Genomic DNA, 19,193 nt, shown 5'->3' with positions numbered 1-19,193 from the left:
CTCTGCTGGCTGGAGATACTAGGTTGCATCCAACTAAATCACTGTATGTGTGGAACGGCTTCACAAGTGCAACAGAACTTCCCCTCCCTCTCCTCCCCCAAATCTGAACTCCAGAGAAGATTTGGGGGTGGTGCGGGGAAGGGAAGGGAAGGAATTTTGTTTGATACAAACCAACAAGATTTGGATCCAGTAAGAATTCATGGAAATCAATGAAACAGCTGCAACAGATAGCAATAGTGTCAGAAATTGGTTCACTATTCACACCACCACGTTCAGGCTTATTTACCCAGCTATTTATTTAAATATTTTTATGCTGCGCTTCATCAGGACAATCTGCATCCAAATAAAACTATTGTTTTCCCCAACCATAGAACCCTGGGAACTGGAGACCTTTGAAAGGATTAGTAACCAGTCTTTTCACACAAAAAATGGTTTCCGGGTCTTACCATGAAAAACTATGACAATTAAACTGGTCTTAAAGATACGCCAACAGAATATAACAAAATGCCTTTGCTGTTTTCAAGGTCTGGGACGGGACGATATGGGATTGGGGGGGCAACTCCCATCTCTTGCAGGGGCGCAGTTAGTGCCAGCACCGTCCGTTAAGAGTTTGGGTGTAATCTTCGACACCTCCCTTTCCACGGAGGCGCAGATTGCAGCTATAACAAAGGCGGCATTTTTCCACCTCCGCCAAGCTAAGCAGTTGGCTCCTTACCTCTCTCGCCCTGACCTAGCCACTGTGATCCACGCGACGGTCACCTCCAGACTGGATTATTGTAACTCGCTCTATGTGGGGCTGCCCTTAAGACTGACCCAGAAACTCCAGCGGGTGCAGAATGCTGCAGCGAGACTCCTTACGGAGTCTTCGCTGCGAGATCACATTCATCCGGTGCTATATCAACTGCACTGGCTCCCGGTGGAGTACAGGATCAGGTTTAAGGTGCTGGTTTTAACCTTTAAAGCCCTATACGGCCTAGGACCCTCGTACCTACGGGACCGCCTCTCCTGGTATGCCCCACAGAGAAACTTACGGTCTTCAAATAAAAAAGGTCCCAGGCCACAGAGAAGTTAGGCTGGCCTCAACTAGAGCCAGGGCTTTTTCGGCTGTGGCTCCGATCTGGTGGAACACTCTGTCACAAGAGACTAGGGCCCTGCAGGACTTGACATCTTTCCGCAGGGCCTGCAAGACAGAGCTGTTCCGCCAGGCCTTTGGCCAGGGCACAGCCTGACTCCCTCCCTCGGCAATCTTCGCGGAGCTCTGGCCCAATGGTGGCCAGTGGCTTGAATTTAATTAATTTTATAATGAATGATTTTAGAGTGTTGTTTGTGTTGTACTTTTGTATTGTTTTATTGTTGTTAGCCACCCTGAGCCCGGCTTCGGCTGGGGAGGGCGGGATATAAATAAAATTTATTATTATTTATTATTATTATTATTATTATACATCTGTAGATGCAGAACACTATATGCATAGTATGTCCACCTCAACATTTGAAGCCAGATGGAGAGACAGCTCAATTCTAATTAATTAAATATATAACCGGAACAGCTACCTTGGCAATTTATAAAGTAACCAGCAAAGACCACATTTCCCCCTTGGTACTTTAAAAAAGAATAACCAGACAACTAATTTTCCTTCTAAGTAACCATCTTCTAAACCCCATAAATGACTGCTCATTAGCCTGTCAATGTTTATAATGGCTTTCAGAACTGTAACAAGAATTAAAAATAGTTCAGTGAGCAGAAATGGACATTAATTTGTCATACTTAAATATGAACGCTTGAATGAGTTAGCCACAGCAAAGCCCCCTCCCACAGTTCCAAAATCAAAAGCTCTAATTTATTGCTTGCTACCTGTACCTCACTCACCAAGAACTGGTTAAAACATATCTAATGAAGCCACCTTAACCTTATGTTACTGGAGAGGTAAAGGAAGTAGAACATTATGCAGTTTTAACTTTGTTTTGTTCCAGAAACCCAAATGAAGGACTGATTGAAAGAGAAAGACAAGAGATAGACTGTGTAATAAGAGAGAGGAATGGATTTAACCCCCAATGAACAATGTTACATACACAGAGATTGTCTAAACATCAGAAAGAGATTAAAGGCTGGGAATGCATAAAACACTTGACTGCTGAGCAACGTACATGGGATGTGAAGCAAAGTGAACATCAGGTTGTGCCCCATGAACCAACCATATCCGTTTGAAGAACTGAAGAGTTAGCACTTCAAGAGGACCTAGCAGGTACATTGTGGGCCACCTGGAGTGTATGTTAGAATGAGAGACCTTCAAAGAGAGATCTCCCTCCTCATATTGGTGGAGCACAAAAGCTGCAGCCAGCACACTAAGGAATTGTTTGCTCCACATTGTTTTCCTGTTAGATAATTATATAACTCCTGAAGTGTGGGATGAATCTCAAAAGACAAACTGCTTTGCCCTATTTGTCTTGAAGATTAAAAAGGGGAAGGTGGGAGAAGTGGGACTGTGGGTTGCACCTCCAAAGGAGACCCACTCCTCAGTGTGTTTGTGTTATTGCATGCTTAACCACCACAGGGTATCTCTAAGCAGCAAAGAGCAGGAGGGAAGAATTTTGCAAGATTTATTCCACTTTGTTACACAAGATGCTAGCCGTGAAGAGCTTTCGTTAAACCTAAAGACTTTTATGAACATAAAATCAAATTAAACAGCACATTAAGGGTTCTATCTTCTCTGACTGATGTGCGCGCGCAAACAACTCTCATTAACGGTAATGGCAGTTACGCACGCGCATCAATCGGAGAACAGATCCCTTAGTGCTTTATTGTTTTTCCTGGAGATTTTTCTCTATTGGACTTTAATTAAGCTCCTGCTAGGCTTGCAAGTTTTCAGTTTTTTAAGGTTTGCTTTTTAAAGGAAGAAAGAAAAGTGAAATCAGCTTCTTTGGCAGATAAGATCCCCCACCCCCACCCCCAGCAATTGTCACAGTCAAGTCAAAGACATCAACACTAAATATCTGCAAGACATCTGTTTGAAGTTACCTTGCAGCCTTTGAAGGGCTTGTCATCCTGGAGCAGGTTTGCCAACTGACCAAGACAAAAATGGCCTGGTTTGCTCCTGCAGCTGTTAACTACACCTTGATTTATACAAATCAGCAGGTGAAGGCTTTCAAGGCATGGAGCTAAGTATTATCACCTGCTACTGATGAAGATAAACTTGCTGTTAAAGGCACAACTGTAGGGTGGCAAACCGAAGTTGACAAGAAATTTCTTTAAAAAGGAAGTCTGACTAAAAAAGGAGGAGGTTATGAACAGATATGCAATGCACTGGTCTGTTGGTGATCCTAAGGCAAATGTACAAACCTGGGATTGCCAATAAGGTGTCACGCTGTATTGCTATTACACACACAATTTCAAATCTTTTTTTGTTTTTAAAGGCATGGAGACATACCCTTCTAGATTATAAATATTAGTCCTGCCTAACAGCATTATGTTTTGCTTACATGAATTATAACATGTCTAATTATAAGACAACACATATGCGGTTGATTTTTTTCCTCAGTATGCTGAGCTCTTCTAAGAGAGATCATTTCCTGAAAATAAAGGGACAAATATTGCAGCAACTGAAATAGGAAGTGGAAGCAGGGCGGGGCTGGGGGAGGCAAGAGCAGGTAAAAAAGCAACATTTGGGATGCATCTTCTGCAATTTGGGGATATATAGATATATATAATATTAAAAAGCGCATAGGCTATTTAATTAACTGCTACTGTATGCGATGTACTTACTTATTGCCTCCACAAACTGTTCAAAGAAGCAGTATGGGAACAGTGGCTCAGGCAGCTCTCTGAAAAACATCTTGAGTGCTCCGGTGACAACGTGGATGTCCTCCCACTGGCTGTCGTCCAAATTCAGCTTCTCTTCTGGGAAAACACGAGGAGAAATGGAACAACTGGTTTTAATGAAACAATTACAAGACACTAATTATTATGTTAATGTTTGCCTACTATCATCAGCAACCGTTAACAGCCTTCTGCACCTAGAGGTTTGGTGCTGTGCATGGGTTTCCACCCCCCCTTTCTTTCTTTCTCTCTCTTTTTTTTCCAGAGGAAGAGAACATTTTCAATGGAATACCATCTGTAGGAATGCAGCTAACAAAAAACAAGAGGCACAAAGAGACAGTAGCATTGACACAGGATGTCAGATACATTTATTCCCATAATGCATCAGTAGGAAAAATTAGCATCACAGCTCAACATGATTCAAAGCTATTTGGTTTCGAGGCCGAGGGGCTAAGAGTTGCCAGGGGTGACCGGCTCAAGGGACCAGCCTAAAGGCCTTTCTGAGCCAACAGGAGACATATGCTAAACATGGCAATACAAAATGAGTTATTGCTTTACATGTGTTACGTCTTGCTATGTACAAGGGAATAATGGGCAACACTTTTCTTCCTCTCCTTTTTTGTTGTTGTTGCCTGAATGTAATGTCAGCAAGGAATTCAGTATTGTGGTGGTGGGTGGGAGGGAGGGAGAGAGGAGGGGAAGAGATATTAATTCCTCCTTATTGCTTCAAAAATATTTTGTTTGGTTTTTCAACTCTGGGAGGAAGATTTGCCCAGCAACAATATTAGACAGACCCCTGTTGGCCTACCTAGGCTATGCAAAGCTGTCAAAAATGATAACACGCTAAAGACAAACCACAAGTGCTTGCAAAACTGATTTTCTGAACAACAGAAATCTTTTCTTTTGAAGCTTGACTGAGCTGAGAAATTTAAATATAAAAGGAGGAAGAATGCAAGAAAAAAATTCTAATAAAAAGATGGGGTGATTATTACTTTCCTTTCCTTTGAATACTTATTAGAAACATCTGGTATTATTATTAGGCTACAAAAAAACCTACAGAATTAGAGACCTGACAAAACTCCAAGAAAGCAAAAAATGCCTGTCGCTGTGAATTAAAAGTAAGCAAAGTTCTTTACAACATCTACCTGTTCCAGAAATGCACAAAATTCATAAAGATGTGGTTTGGCTTTTACTTCAGAAACATTTTCATGGGGTATATTCTAGTAAAGATCTAACTAATTTAAAACTATTGGAGAAACATCTCCACCCACCTTAGAGAACATAATGTTACCAATTTTGAGCAGAAATGAATTGTATTGCTTTAGCCATTATTAATGCTACTTGCATAGACAAACTTGGTAAAAACATCACACACAGCACCCCACAACCCACATACCACAAAGTAAACATTTTCTAATATTTACTGCTTTCCAAAGAGTGGTGTCAGAAAAATAAATAAATGTAGGTATAAAGTTTCTAAGTATTGCGCTATATTGACAATAACATTTATTTCCCCCAAACCCACCTCTTCTTTAATTTATAAGAGGTTGGAGCAGAGATTGAAAAACATACTTTTAACTGGTTCTCTTTTTCTTCTTTAAAACAAAAAAAACCACTCAGACTTTTCATCAACATAAAAACGATTCACTCTTGAAATTGAATTAGGACTTTCTTTTGAACTCCATGATCAAATTTGATTGATTGTATTTCAACAATTAGCCTTTTATTTCCCCCCATACACCATAGAAAGAGACAGACAGCATCCTAGCAGGCCGGTTTTACACAGTTATCTGTTCACAATAGCATCAAAAAGAGAGACCTGATGGGGTTTACTGTCACTTTAAAGAACAGGGTGGGTTTTCACATTGTTGAAATCTGTCAGATATTTTGAAATGTCCCTCTCACTATGGTGCCACACCCCCTGCGTGCCCTTATAATAAAATTGGTTTTACTCCTGATTAAATCATTTTCTCCCTACCCACTACCATACTTCTCATAATGGACCTGTGTGCACTACAGCTGGTGTTCTTCCCATGGTACCAATTCTTACTTTATCTTTTCAGCACTTTGCTGCTAAGATCTCATGCAGAGGGCTTATGTTTTGTTAAGAGCTTCATTCTTAGAGAAATAGCTTAACACATGTTCTAAAAATGTTGTACAACTTATTGCTTAAAACACATTTTGAAAATGTATAAGTACTGTAGCTCTGGCACAAACCTTTAAGTGGAAACCTTAGCAGAAACACGCACGCACGCACACATACACACACACACACACACACACACACACACACATACACAAAACAAAAACCCCTGCCGTTCTGGCTTGGTTCAATTGTTTTTCCCTCTCTCCTGTACATTAAACATCTAAAGTGGAATACACGGATTCTAAACTTTACCAAGAATTATCTGCCCAGATTTTTGCACTGTTTCCAGCTCTTCAAGGAAATGTGTTAGGAACGTATCATCTTGAAAGCAAAGGGTGTCATTTTACCCTCAAGCAATAAAGTGACTTTTTTTAAAAAAAAAAGTTCGTTAGAAGGGAAGCATGCCAAATTTAAAAGGGGGTGGGGAGAGAACTGCGTCAAAAAACAAACTGCAAGAATAATCGACTTGTTCAATGTAATGCTCTAATTTTTGTTATTAGTCATGGGAGACACTTGAGTATAGCTTGAGTGTGGCCTAAAATAGCATTCACATGTGACCTCCTAGGAAAGACTCTCAACCGTGTATCACTTGCAAGGGACACCCCCAACTACCCACATAACCATGGGTAGCATGTAACACATGGGCTGGGCTGTACCATGTGGATTTAGAAGTCCCATTTATTCAAAGAACAAAAATAATAATATGTAGAACCTGAAACAAAATGTTGCACTGTAGATCTGTTCAGAAGGCCGGCTGCCCAGCCAGCTAGCCAGCCAGCCAAACTTTCCTCCAGGATACCTTAAAATATTAGGGGAGTTTAAAAATCCTGCTTGCCCCCCTCCCCAAACAGAACAGTGAGGGAGGTGGTGCTAGGTGCTGTGTGGAAAGAGGAAACTGGCAAAAGTCACACACTCCTCCACCAGTGGGAACAAAGTCTAGGGCAAATTTGGTCCTTAAACGATTTATAGGTTGAGAAGTGAATTTGGAACACTTTGTTAGCATGTTGAACCATCGTAAGCCTTGCTATTTATTCTTTATTATAACATTTATACTCTTGTTTCCAGCTCACAATTAGTTGTTCACAGTGGCTAGCAACAATTTAAATGAAATGCAATTATACAATGAGCTAAAACAACAAAAGCAAACCAAGTGACACAGAAGATCATCATCAGCATAATATTCAAGAGCAAATATTTAGGATCTAGCCAAACCATAAGTGCACTGGAACAGAAACATTTTGGTTTGGCATCTAAAGGCAACGAGGAAAGGAAGTCCTTCCGATCTCCAAGGCAGAAAATTCCACAGCCTAACTGAAAATATTCTTTCTCACGTCTCTGCAAACTGTAACTCTGGGGGTGTGGGGATATGGAACAGAGTTTATGTTATGTCCAAAAACTGTTCATGTGGACCTGCCCTCAAGGCTGTTGGCAGGGTTCGAAATAGCCAAGCACCTGCTGAAGCCAATGTCTCACTAGGGGATCAACAGCTAACCCCTACAGGCCCTAGCTATGCTTTATCTTCTTGCCATCACTGCCTGCCCTCCAGTGTGTGAGGTGGGAAACCTCACTTACTCCCTGCAACTGCTGCCCTCTCTGAGTCAAGACAGAGCAACGATGGGAGCAAGATGGAGCAACAATCTCTGCCTCTCCCTTTTGTCAGCTGTGTGGCTTAGGTCCAGAGGAAAAGGGCAATGGAATGGACAGGGGTAACAGCGGTGAGGACAAGTGTGAGAACAGCCAGCATATATGACCCTGAATGTGCCCCTTATTTGGCAGCCTGAATTAAAATTTTAATTTATTTTCCCCCATACAGCTGACTGAGGAGTCTTGCCTTCCACCAGCTGCATGAAAGTATCCACGCCATCTGAATTACCCATGGTTGTGCCAGGCTGCAACAGCAGCTTCTGCTAGAATCAATAAGTGGGTTTTAGGTATTGCGGCTAATTGCTGATAGACTTCTCTAATCCTCTACCTTAAGACAATATCCTTTTTATGTCAGCCCCCAACAGATTGATTGGCCTCCCCATTGCAGAACACAAAGAGAGCAGAAATGATCAAGGTTCACCACCCCAAGTGTACCATCATCAGAACACATAGCTCCAGATGAAAAACAAATGAAACATGAACTTCAAGGGCTCCTGACGTTCAATTTCTTGCATTTAATTCCTCCAGAATGTTGGCATCTATCAGTTCAAAGGGGTGACTGCTGAATGGAAAATTGATGCAGCTACTTAACAGCATTTTGACGTAAATAGATGATAATGTTGATCCAATAGCAAGAATGTTGCCTATGTTTGAATCTACGCATTACTAGAATACCCATTTCCATGGTGCTTAGCACTAAATTAGCAAATAGCTGTAACTAAAAAGCACATGTTCTATGCCTGTTGGAGGGCTTTTGTTTATTGCAGTTCTCTGAAACTTCAGTTCACTGACCTGAGGGCAAGCTGGAAAAACCCAGTACTGCTAATTTAAATCTTAATTGGAGTTAGAGGGAAATAAGATAACACTGTGGCATGTTCATTCCTGGAGTTACTCTACTGATACTCATTGAGTCACACCGATCAGAGATGAACTCTGCCATTGTTTCTGCATGAAGAAGTCCACTATATCCAGAAAAACCACAAGTAGTTTAGAACAAGTACACGATGAAAACAAAGACAATAGTTCAAAAGGTTTTTAAGACATGCATAGCTGTCACCCCAAAGTTATGTTTGATATATTGTCATTGCGTCATTATCTGTACACAGATATTTGGACATCTAGACATATGAATGAAGGTTGCACACAGTTATTATCACACTATCAAGGGGTTATCCACTCTTCACCTTCCTTGCACACCATTTGAAGAATGTAGCACCACCATAAATAGTTGGCACCCTGATTTTATAGATACAAACAGCTGTAATGCGACACAGAGTGACTTACACTGATGTTACTACAACAGTATTGTGCATAAAGCAGCTGGGGCCCATTCAGTTAGCTATGTTTGTCTATTGAATCGACAAGGATACGTAGTAGTATCTGTTTGGAAAGGACTGAAGCCAATAGGTTGTATTGACTGTAGTACTTTCCTAACAAGTTATTACCAGGTATTGTGAGAGTTCAGTTGTAACAAGGCATAGTGATGGATCTAGGATTTGAGTATGAGAAGGGAGCTGAGCTTTTAATTGATGCAGGTCTTCCTTCGACTTTCTCTCTGCCATTCTTCCAGGAAATGTTGAAAACCTATTCATGAAATTGTCTGTTTTTTCTGTGCCATAGTTTCAGAAATCCAGAAAAGGTCCATGGAGTGTATCAGATCTATTATTTGTTTATCTTGCAGCCACTTATATTTTTCTTTTTCTTTTGGTTGAGTTAAACATAAGCAGAGCATAACTGAGAGCACTAGCAGAACTAGAGTTTATCAGTTGGAAATCAAGTGTGTCTGGGTACTACAGTATCCCTACCCGTCAAGTACAGCCACGGAATTATACTCTATGTAAAAACACTCCCACAGTCTCTACAGTATGTAGAAATGATGGCTCTCTGGATATACAGAGTTGGTGGCCTCACTGGAAAAGGCCCAGAGGAGGCAGGAATTGTTAAATCCTCACATTATTCAGGCTAACCAGGAAGTCTTGTGGGTCCAGGCACAGTGAAGCTGTGGTTGGTGGGGCCAAGGCATGGGAAGTTGCAATAAAGACAGTACAACCATATTGGGTTAGTGATTACAGATGTCAGCATGTTTTGGCGCAGACACTGGGTGTGTATCCTGTATCAACCAGCTCGTCTGCTGGTTAAGTATTTGGTAGGGTTAACAGAGGTTAAAGATCACTCTGTGACATACATCAAATTGGGGTGACCCCACTAAGATTAACTGTTTGAGAGTGCTATGGCCCATCAGCGCCCATCTGCACATCCAGACAGAAGCAACCCCCCTGGATCCTTCTAATGGGATACCCGAACCCCACCTTGACTAAGGATCCAACCCAATGCCTTATCCACCATCAAGTTGTAACAGTTGTTATGAGGAAGAACTGACATCCTTCCCAAGCTGCACCAAAAAGCCAGAAGGCCACCCAGCACTGCTGAGGCTGCACCGAATGGCAACTACCACTTCCCTCCAGCAATGGAGAATCTCGACTCAGTCGCAGGATTGTGCTAAGATTCCTCCCTGCAGTGTTTTGATCCATGTTCCTGGGTGCTTGTGCAAATTGGCAATCTTTAAGGGGGAGAAACAATCTGAGAACTGCAGCAAGCTGCTAGAAAGCAGATATATACTAACATGTTTGTGCCACTTAGCAAAAATAAAATAAAATCAGCTTATTCGGAATCACAAATGTGGTGGCGAAGATTTCGAAAAGTTCCCTAGTCAGCTGTTACCTGTAAGGCAAGGGTGGATATCTTTGTTAGATGCTAGATGAGAGACTTTTGGAGCCCTAACAGCTGAGTTACCTCTTTATATTTCGCTCATATTTAGGATTAGGTCTTTTTAAAGACCTAAACACACACATACCAGTTAACACAGTTAAGCATGCATACTGCAAACCTGAGGTGACCTGAACACTCTGAGCTGGGGAAAATACCCTTTCCTTGTTGCAGCTTTTTCAAGGTTATTTTGCGAGAGAGGAAGTGAAGAGTTAGGGCAAAACAGTGTCTCTTTGTCCATGCTCATGCCCATGATTCAAAAATATCTCCACGCTTCTTGTCATTTTAAAATGGGCTTTGCAATTAAAGCGGAGTGGCTCTAGGATCCTGACATACAGTTCTTTCATTCCTATCCCTTTCAACGTTTTTAACACAGCTTCTGTTTCCATGTTGTCAATGGTCTTTTCATAGTACACAATGTTTCATAACATTTGGCAGACTTATCCAAAATCTGATTCACTGTCTGCTTGTGATCCCTAGGTCAGGAATTACTCCAGACATAAAGTTCCCCAAAGGGTAAAACAAATTATTGCAATTAAGATTCAACAGGAAAAGATAAAGAAAAAAAGTAATTCATCCATCCACATTCGTAAGATTTAAACGCAGCATTCACATTTTCGGGCAATTTCCCACAAAAAAAATGTTGCATTGTAATTTATCCACTTTGAAGATTAAAGTAGGCTTATTGCTAATAAATAAATAAATCAGACATCGTAGGGGATCACAGGAACAAATTTAAAGGCAAAGAGAACCAGAGTGAAACTTTATAATGAGCCTTGTTCCTGCAGCTGCTGGAAACAAAAAATAAAATAAAATGCAATTAAACACCCTCCCATAACAGGCTGCTCTTATGGACATTAAAACATGTAGGCAGACTAGCAAATTATGCAAATGTCCTGAAATAAACTGTACTACGTACTGAAAACTGGGCATGGGGCTGAAACAGAGCCAGATGCAAAATAGTGGTTTTGGAAGGCAGATATACACCGAGAGAAATAGTTGCCTCTGAAAACATGGCCAGGGACAAACTCTTCTCGGCCTTTTGGCTAAGATCAAGTGTAGTGTGTAGACTTTAGTCTTTCAAATTTCAGCGGTGCCCTGTGCAAGGCCAAAATTCAACACCCTCCCTCACCTCCCATTCTGCTCAATTCACTACATCATAGCTGCAATTCCCTGCAGCACCCGTAGGTTTAAGCACCCAGTGCGACAGAACCAGTTGCACTGCCCTAAATCCACCTCTGACATGACCGAGACCAAGAATTTGTTTTTGGTTTCAGAACTAGCCTCACAGTCCTGTCGCACAAAAATCTATGCCTGGTTTCTTACCCAAGGGCACTTCTTTCATATCTGCAAATTCCAGACCAATTACCCGCAAAACACTTGGGGATATTTAAGCGATTCCCTTTTCCTTGTGGTAAAACCGCAGCAGCTATCCTTCTGCAATTTGGCAAGATTTGTGTGCTCGAAATGGGCACATGAAAAGGAAAAAGGTTTCCTTTAAATAAAAATACAAACTTTAAAGGTACCTGGTACAAAGCCCTTGGACCTATTTGCCTGTAATTCGGCCAGCATTATCCATTATGTGGGGGTTGGTATACCTGCAAAGGTGATCCACTTCTCTAAAAAGTGGGGGAGGTATGGATGTGTGCGAAGCATCAAGAGCTTAAAATCTTGTTGGCACCATTCTACCAACCTTACAAAGCAATCCTATGCATGCCTACTGAGAAGTATGTCCCACTGAAGTGAATAGGACTTAGTCCCAGATAGGTGTATACAGTGGTACCTTGGGTTAAGTACTTAATTTGTTCCGGAGGTCCGTACTTAACCTGAAACTGTTCTTAACCTGAAGCACCACTTTAGCTAATGGGGCCTCCTGCTGCCGCCGTACCGCCGGAGCACAATTTCTGTTCTCATCCTGAAGCAAAGTACTTAACCTGAAGCACCCTTTCTGAGTTAGCGGAGTCTGTATCCTGAAGCATATGTAACTTGAAGCGTATGTAACCCGAGGTACCACTGTATAGGATTGCAGTCTAAAACACTTTAGAATCCCACTGATTTCAATATGAGAGTTCAAACATACGTTTAAGTTTGAGATTGATGTATATGTTACGATAATGAAGCAATGCTGCTGCAAAGTACTAGCTTGAAAAGTAAACATGATGGGAATGTTGGGACTGTCCGTGGGAAAAAGAGGGACAGTCAATTCACAGTGCGAAGCACCGGAATTAGCTCAGAGTGAAATATGAGCTCTTCCGTTTATTCCTGTCTGGGATGTACAGGAAGTGTTTGTCACAACACTGCTGGAGTTTGGAGAGAGCAGTCATGTTTTTTGTAACGCTGCAAAGACAGAAATAAAAGCATGTAAATACGTTTCTGTCTATCTCTTTCCCCTGCCTGGGGAGGGCAGGAAAGAGGGGTGTGTTCTTCTCATGTTTGAGAAGAATCGCCAATCGAGACCTTGCCTGCGCTTGCTGGGGAATGCAGCCAGGGAGGTCAACAGGGAATCAAGCCGGGTGCCTGGGACTGCTGCCAGCTTCTCCTGAGAAGGGCTTGAATTTCCCAACAGTGTATTCTACCCAAAGATGCCAAACTTTGACACGATTGTGACATTCATTCGTTTAGTTTTGAGTTGCACTTCTACCATTAAGATATTTAGCTCAGTACAAGTATGTCATGTGTGAGATTGACAATGAATTGAAAATCCATAGAATTAGGCCTCTTTTTAAGTCTGCTTTACACACTTACACACACACACACACAGAGAGAGAGAGAGAGAGAGAGAGAGAGAGAGAGAGAGGGATGCACACATTGGCAAAGGGCTGTGCTGTGAATCACCACTTCATTGTTTCTTTGTTTGGCACTATGTATGGGGTGCTTTTGTTGTAAAATGTTTTACATTTTAAATAGATTTGACTTTAATTTTATTTGCAGTGAGCTGTTGGGGCATAATGGAACATTGGAACAAATACGATGGCTATTGGATACTTGAGCGCTTAATGTTAAAAAACATCAAGCGGAGAAATGCTTTTATTTTGGATATAACTTAATGATTGCCAAAGCAGGACACAATTGTTTGGTCTGAACTTTCTAAATGACTGTTTCATAATGGCTAGTTTCATAATGCGAATCCATTTTGGATTATCTGACCGGAGATAAGACTTCAATGGACTTACAGTATCAGCCACCACTTTACCACTGCCACAAAAGGGAATTGGAATTAATTGGATTATGTTAGTCTCCACCCGCTGATTGTAGAAAAGTCTCAAACTGTAACTATTTCAAACAGACCATATCTCTCATCAACCAAGGGATTTGCACTTCAACTTGCCACTAAGGCTTAATTTCTTTGCTATGCTCTCCTTTGGTTTGGAAGAGGTCACTGAAATACTTTATTCAAGTTTATTCACATTGATAGGGCAACTCTCTTCATTACTTTAAGCTACTTTATGTAGCAGCTATGCTTCTCTTTATCTTTTGGGAAGCTCAGCTTTCACTTCCTTTCAGATTTGACACTGTTGCTGGGATGGATCCCTTATGTGCTGTGCTAGTTTGGCAGGGTGAGGAGCCGGGAGAGATTTGAGAGAGGGATGGTGCTGGAGTTTGCTAACGGCATTTTCACAAGTGACACTATATGGCCACTTCTTATGACGCTTTCTGTATGCTGAGTACAAAAGTTAGTCATTCTATATTTTTTTGAAAAGGCAGGATACAAATATAACCAATTAATAATGATGGTGATTAAAGATTTGGTTAAACATTAGTGCACATCCCATTATGTATAGCTAACCCTTAAAATTTCACGAATTGTAACCAAGTTCACTCCATGTAAGTGTCTTACCACCCACCAGGAAACAACAATTTTGTCTCCGGATGTTCAATGTTTCGAGGGGAAATTGTGTGGTCTAACATGGCAGGCTATATGAGACGCTTAGGTCAAATCATATCTATCTATCTATCTATCTATCTATCCATTAAATTCAAAACCTATGGAATTATTTAAGTCCTATTAAATAATACCTATCAGGGCATGCCAAAATCTCACAGGTTTAAGAGCAAGCAATATTTTCCTGATGGTTATATTGTAATTTGTTGTAGCTATTCCTCAGTTGCGGCCAACAGAGATAATTTGTGGCACACACACACACACACACACACACACACACCTCTAACATGTAGAGGGTCAATATATAAGGTTTCACTCAGTGACAGAGTGATCACCATCTTTGCAAGTGATGACCTACTTCCCCCCATGTTAGACTAGATACTGACAAGGTGAGGGAGCAGAGCTTGGATTTTCCTTGTCACACATGCTTGAATTATCTGGAACAATATGTTCCATAAGCTTCTTTTTGGTGCACCTGACCACTTTCTGAATTGTCTAGGCTGCTCTGTGAAGAACTGGTTGGAAGGAATTCATGGCTCTTTGTACCTTTGTTCTGAAAGGTTCTCCTGATGTTATTATCACAGGAGCTGCTGTGATGTGGTTACTTACTCTGATATGAGGTCCCTCCCAACTGGAAGCATCAGGTCATTTGGGAGGGATTCATGATGTAAGTCCTGGGCATCACCTGGGCATACACTAGGCTATGTATTCTCAGAGTTCTCATTCTTGCTAGTCTAGACTACCAGCCTCCCAAATACAATAGGCTATGTCTTTCTTCTTCTTTGGCGATCACTCATAGCTAAGTAAAATTGTCTTCCATAAACATGGTTTAACAACGAGTCCGTGTTGAAGCAATGATTCTTCAAAATCTACTTCGTTGGACTGGTCATGTTGTGTGGATGCCTGATGATCGTCTTCCAAAGCAACTACTCTATTCCAAACTTAAAAATTGAAAGCGTAATGTTGGTGGTCAACAAAAGAGGTTTAAAGACTGCCTCAAGGCAAATCTTTAAAAATGTAGTATAAACACTGACAACTAAGAAACACTGGCCTGCGAGCGCTCCAGGTTGAGAACAGCCTTTACCAAAGGTGCCATGGGCTTTGAAGACACTCGAACTCAGGACGCAAGGGAGAAACGTGCTAAGAGGAAGAGGAAGGCATGCTTGGCAAATCCACACCATGATCAACTCCCACCCGGAAACCAATGTCCCCAATGTGGAAGGACGTGTGGATCCAGAATTCGTTCCATCAACCAACTTCCTGCTATTTTATAGCCATTGTTTGCCTCTAGACATAAACACTCACTATGTGGAATTATTCCATTGAAGACAAAAATGGCATTGCATGCAGTTCTATCTGCATTTTCCCATATTACTTTATAAGTACAGGTATCCATGTAATTACTGCAATAAAGTGAAAACGTTGCATTTCCTTTTAACGACTGGTTATGCAAACTCACCCTTGGTATCTGTGACTGCTGCAATCCACATTTTGATGCTGTATTTCATATCTCATAGTAGTGTGTAGCAAATATTGAAGTTTATTTCCCCTACCTCTTATGCAATATTGCATCCTGAGAAAGAACCTGGTCCAATTTTGATGCAACCGTACCTGCACCTGTTTTTGTAAATGGAATTCATCTACTATTGGAACTTTCATTTGAACCATCAGCCTGAAATACGAAAGCCACTGATGTGAGGGTAATCACACTAAAAGTATCTGGACCATTTATATACAAGTGGCATTAGAATTTCATTCTTATTTATCTAGTTTCTTTGTTTAATTACAAATAGCATCATATGAAAACTATGAATTTCATGAAATGTAGTAGAAGAAAGAACACTTTTTTATATATTGTACAAATCTGAGCTACAAATTGCAAGATAAATAAGTTGTCTTTCTTAAGTTTTGTGGGCAAGTCTCCCACCTACTGATGGATTTGAACAGGAACACCCATAGATCTCGAAAATGATGGATCAAAATTTGAAGAGACTGAATATTGCAATTGCTTTGGGTAGTATTAAACGTGAACTGAGATTTATACTTCCTTTCGGGTACAGGATTCTAAGCTAAGTTTTGAAGCAAGCAGACAACAAAGCAAATGACAAGAAAGATAGCATCTGCTTTTCTGTCTATTCAAGCTGAGGTTTTTCATTCTAAATGCAAGCAATGTTTCCGAAGTTAACATAATTAACTCACAACAATCCTGGAACATCATAATATGGATACAGATGGAAATTCAAAGCTTTAAAAATGTCATATAACTGCAACAGGATTACCATTTCTTATAAAAGAACAAATCTGAATACTAATCAAAACAGGTGTTTTTATTTCAAACACTTCTGAACGCTGTGAAATTACCAGCAGGGTTATTTATGTATTAGCTGGCTATGAAGCATTCATTTATTTTTTTTTTAAAAAAACCTATGATCTGTAATAACATCAAAGTGATAAGATTAAAAAATATGACATTGAACATTGCTTCCTGAAGAAAAGACCAGGAGTTCAATTGCTCGGTAATTTCTGTAGGACTACTTGAGAGATCCTTCTAATTGTTAATCCCCTCCAACTATTGCTTCATGTTATTAATTATATTTAAACACAAACAGTAAGGCTCATGGGAATGTTGCCCTTCTGACAGTCCACTAACACCATCCAACAATTTGCTTACAGAAAATATTTTTAAAATATTAAATATCAAGGAGGAAACACCATCGAAATGTTAAAATGGCAGAGAAAAGTGGGTGGAATTACTCCCACTGCTTAACATGTTATCGTTTTTTGTGGTGTTCATAATAGCTGGAGCCTTTCTAGGCAAGATCTTTCATATTAATCTAGCGTTGCATAAAATTCTGGGTAACAGGTCTAGGGGTCAAGCATCATTCATCATTAGTTGAAGTGACATTTGCAACCCTTCACACAGCAGCTGCATGAAAGGAGAGAAAAAGGTATTCTTAGGAAGGACAGGGGGGAGAAAACAACCCAAGCACTATCTGGCGACAAGAAAACAAGGTGCCACTATGTCAGCATGGTAATGCGCTTAAATTCGGTGATGTCATTCTTCCATAACCTTAGGAGTCACAAGGCACAAGGCAGCTGCATTCCTGAACTTAGTAGTTCTGGTGCAGATAAGTAATGACTGGATGTAAATGAATTACATTAGTGTGGCTGTGAACACAGCTCTGTGCATCTAAATGATGATTTATATCAGGATCCTATCTTGGGTCCCCCCCCCCGCTTTTAAAAGAGTGTTCTGCTTGTTAACAAGGAAGCCCTTGTTCTCACACCATCCTCCAGGCATAATAGGTTCTGGGAAGCTATAGCAGATAGCTTTTGAGTCTGAGACTGCAAGACAGCGTTCCAGGACTTTACAGCAGAACAACTTGGATGAAATAGGACTTCTAAAGACTATTAACTAACAAATAATAATAAAAGTTCCTCTCCCTCTCCTGCCCTCTGCTGCATGGCTTGCTTCCTACCAAACATTAAGACAAGAACGGGAAATGCAAGGATGTAAAATGGATCTGTAATCATCAGCACGGAAAATATACATTGTACTAAATGGCGAATACTTCACCAGTCCTTTTGATATTACAAGTAGATTTTAAAGCAATATATATTTTATTTTGCAGTGGCATTTTATTATGTGAAAAATGTGATCTCTTCAGAATTATACACATTTTCATATCAGACTCATTAAAACAGCATGCAGATTTTGTGGGTTAGGGTGGAGGTCTGAACTCCTGAAGACTGAGGTTTTACATTGAGCCCTATAGTACACTACACTGCATGTGATTATGTCTGAACTGTATTTAATTGATTTGTGCAATTCATAATTATGACATAATTCATTATGTGCCTTAAAGCGTAATGTGATTTAATTGTATCTTGATGGACAGAAAACAATCTCATTAATTTTACAAGAATTCTAACCCTGTTTATCTGAAATTTCTATAACAATATTGACAGAATGTCATGGCTGAGAATTTATGCATAGCTATACGTAGGTAAAGGTAACTGCTTTTGACACAATTTAATCACACACAACCATCTACAGGATCACTGGGACTATGGCTTGGAAGAAAGTCACATTGAAATCAATTGAGCTTGCTTCCTAATAAACATTGTTAGAACTGAGCTGTAAATTTATAAATTTAATAATATATAGCTCTTGGTTCAGAGATGTACACCAGAAAAATCAAACTTACAAGTTACACCCTTTCCCTCACCCCCTGCCACTCCCCAAACGTTAAGAAGTCACCATCTTCTGCTGAAAGAAATTTTAGTGGAAAGTATGCATTTCCTGGGTCTTGCATTCCATTGGAACAAAAACCCTTCTATTGATTCAATGAGGGTTCTGTCTACAGAACAATGATAGCTTTGACCCCTTGAAATGTCCTATTGCTGTTATTTTCCTCACTTGGTCTTAAAGGTAGCTCACTCAATGCTGGTTAGACACGTAACTAGCTAAGATAAATGATGACTTTTTATCAGTAAAGAACACATCAAATCATACATAGGTGCCTCTATATTAAGTGCCTCGGGATTGACCATAATGTTATTTTTTTATCTTTTGGTTTTGGGTCTTCCTATAGAATTAATAGAAAATATAGCAAGTAGTAACGGCAGAGTGTTTGCGGGGGAAAATGCAACAGTAGCAGAAGGATTATTGGGAGCCATGGTTGCTGCTACAGGCTCCTTATAAAGAATATTTCTTCTCCACACCTATTGTACCAAAAAATGTGTATATCTGTAAGTGGGAGAAGTCTAGCAGAATCTTTGGTCTATACACCACACCTGAGCTCTGAAATGAACTCAATTAACTCAAGTGTACACAGCCAACTTCAATCTAAGTTCAATTAGTGAAACATTATGGAGAAACTTTGAAGAGAGAAGGCATGCATCCTTCCGCATTAGCAGTCATTGCATTATGTGTCAGT

At 40.4% G+C, this 19,193-nt stretch overlaps 1 protein-coding gene across 13 annotated transcripts in view; it reads right to left on the bottom strand.

Moving 5' to 3' along the window:
• ARHGAP15 (Rho GTPase activating protein 15) overlaps nt 1-19,193 on the bottom strand; it is a 371,887-nt gene that overhangs the window by 61,346 nt on the left and 291,348 nt on the right. For all 13 annotated transcript variants that reach the window (XM_053406105.1, XM_053406066.1, XM_053406058.1 and 10 more), the window contains one exon: nt 3,761-3,895. In XM_053406105.1, coding sequence (XP_053262080.1) covers nt 3,761-3,895 — 135 coding nt within the window. The remainder of the gene's footprint in view (nt 1-3,760; nt 3,896-19,193) is intronic.

Source organism: Podarcis raffonei, chromosome 1, assembly GCF_027172205.1.
Source record: "Podarcis raffonei isolate rPodRaf1 chromosome 1, rPodRaf1.pri, whole genome shotgun sequence".
Lineage (NCBI taxonomy): Eukaryota > Metazoa > Chordata > Lepidosauria > Squamata > Lacertidae > Podarcis > Podarcis raffonei.
The sequence above is the reverse complement of the archived record's forward strand: the minus strand, read 5'-3'. Positions and strand labels throughout refer to the sequence as shown.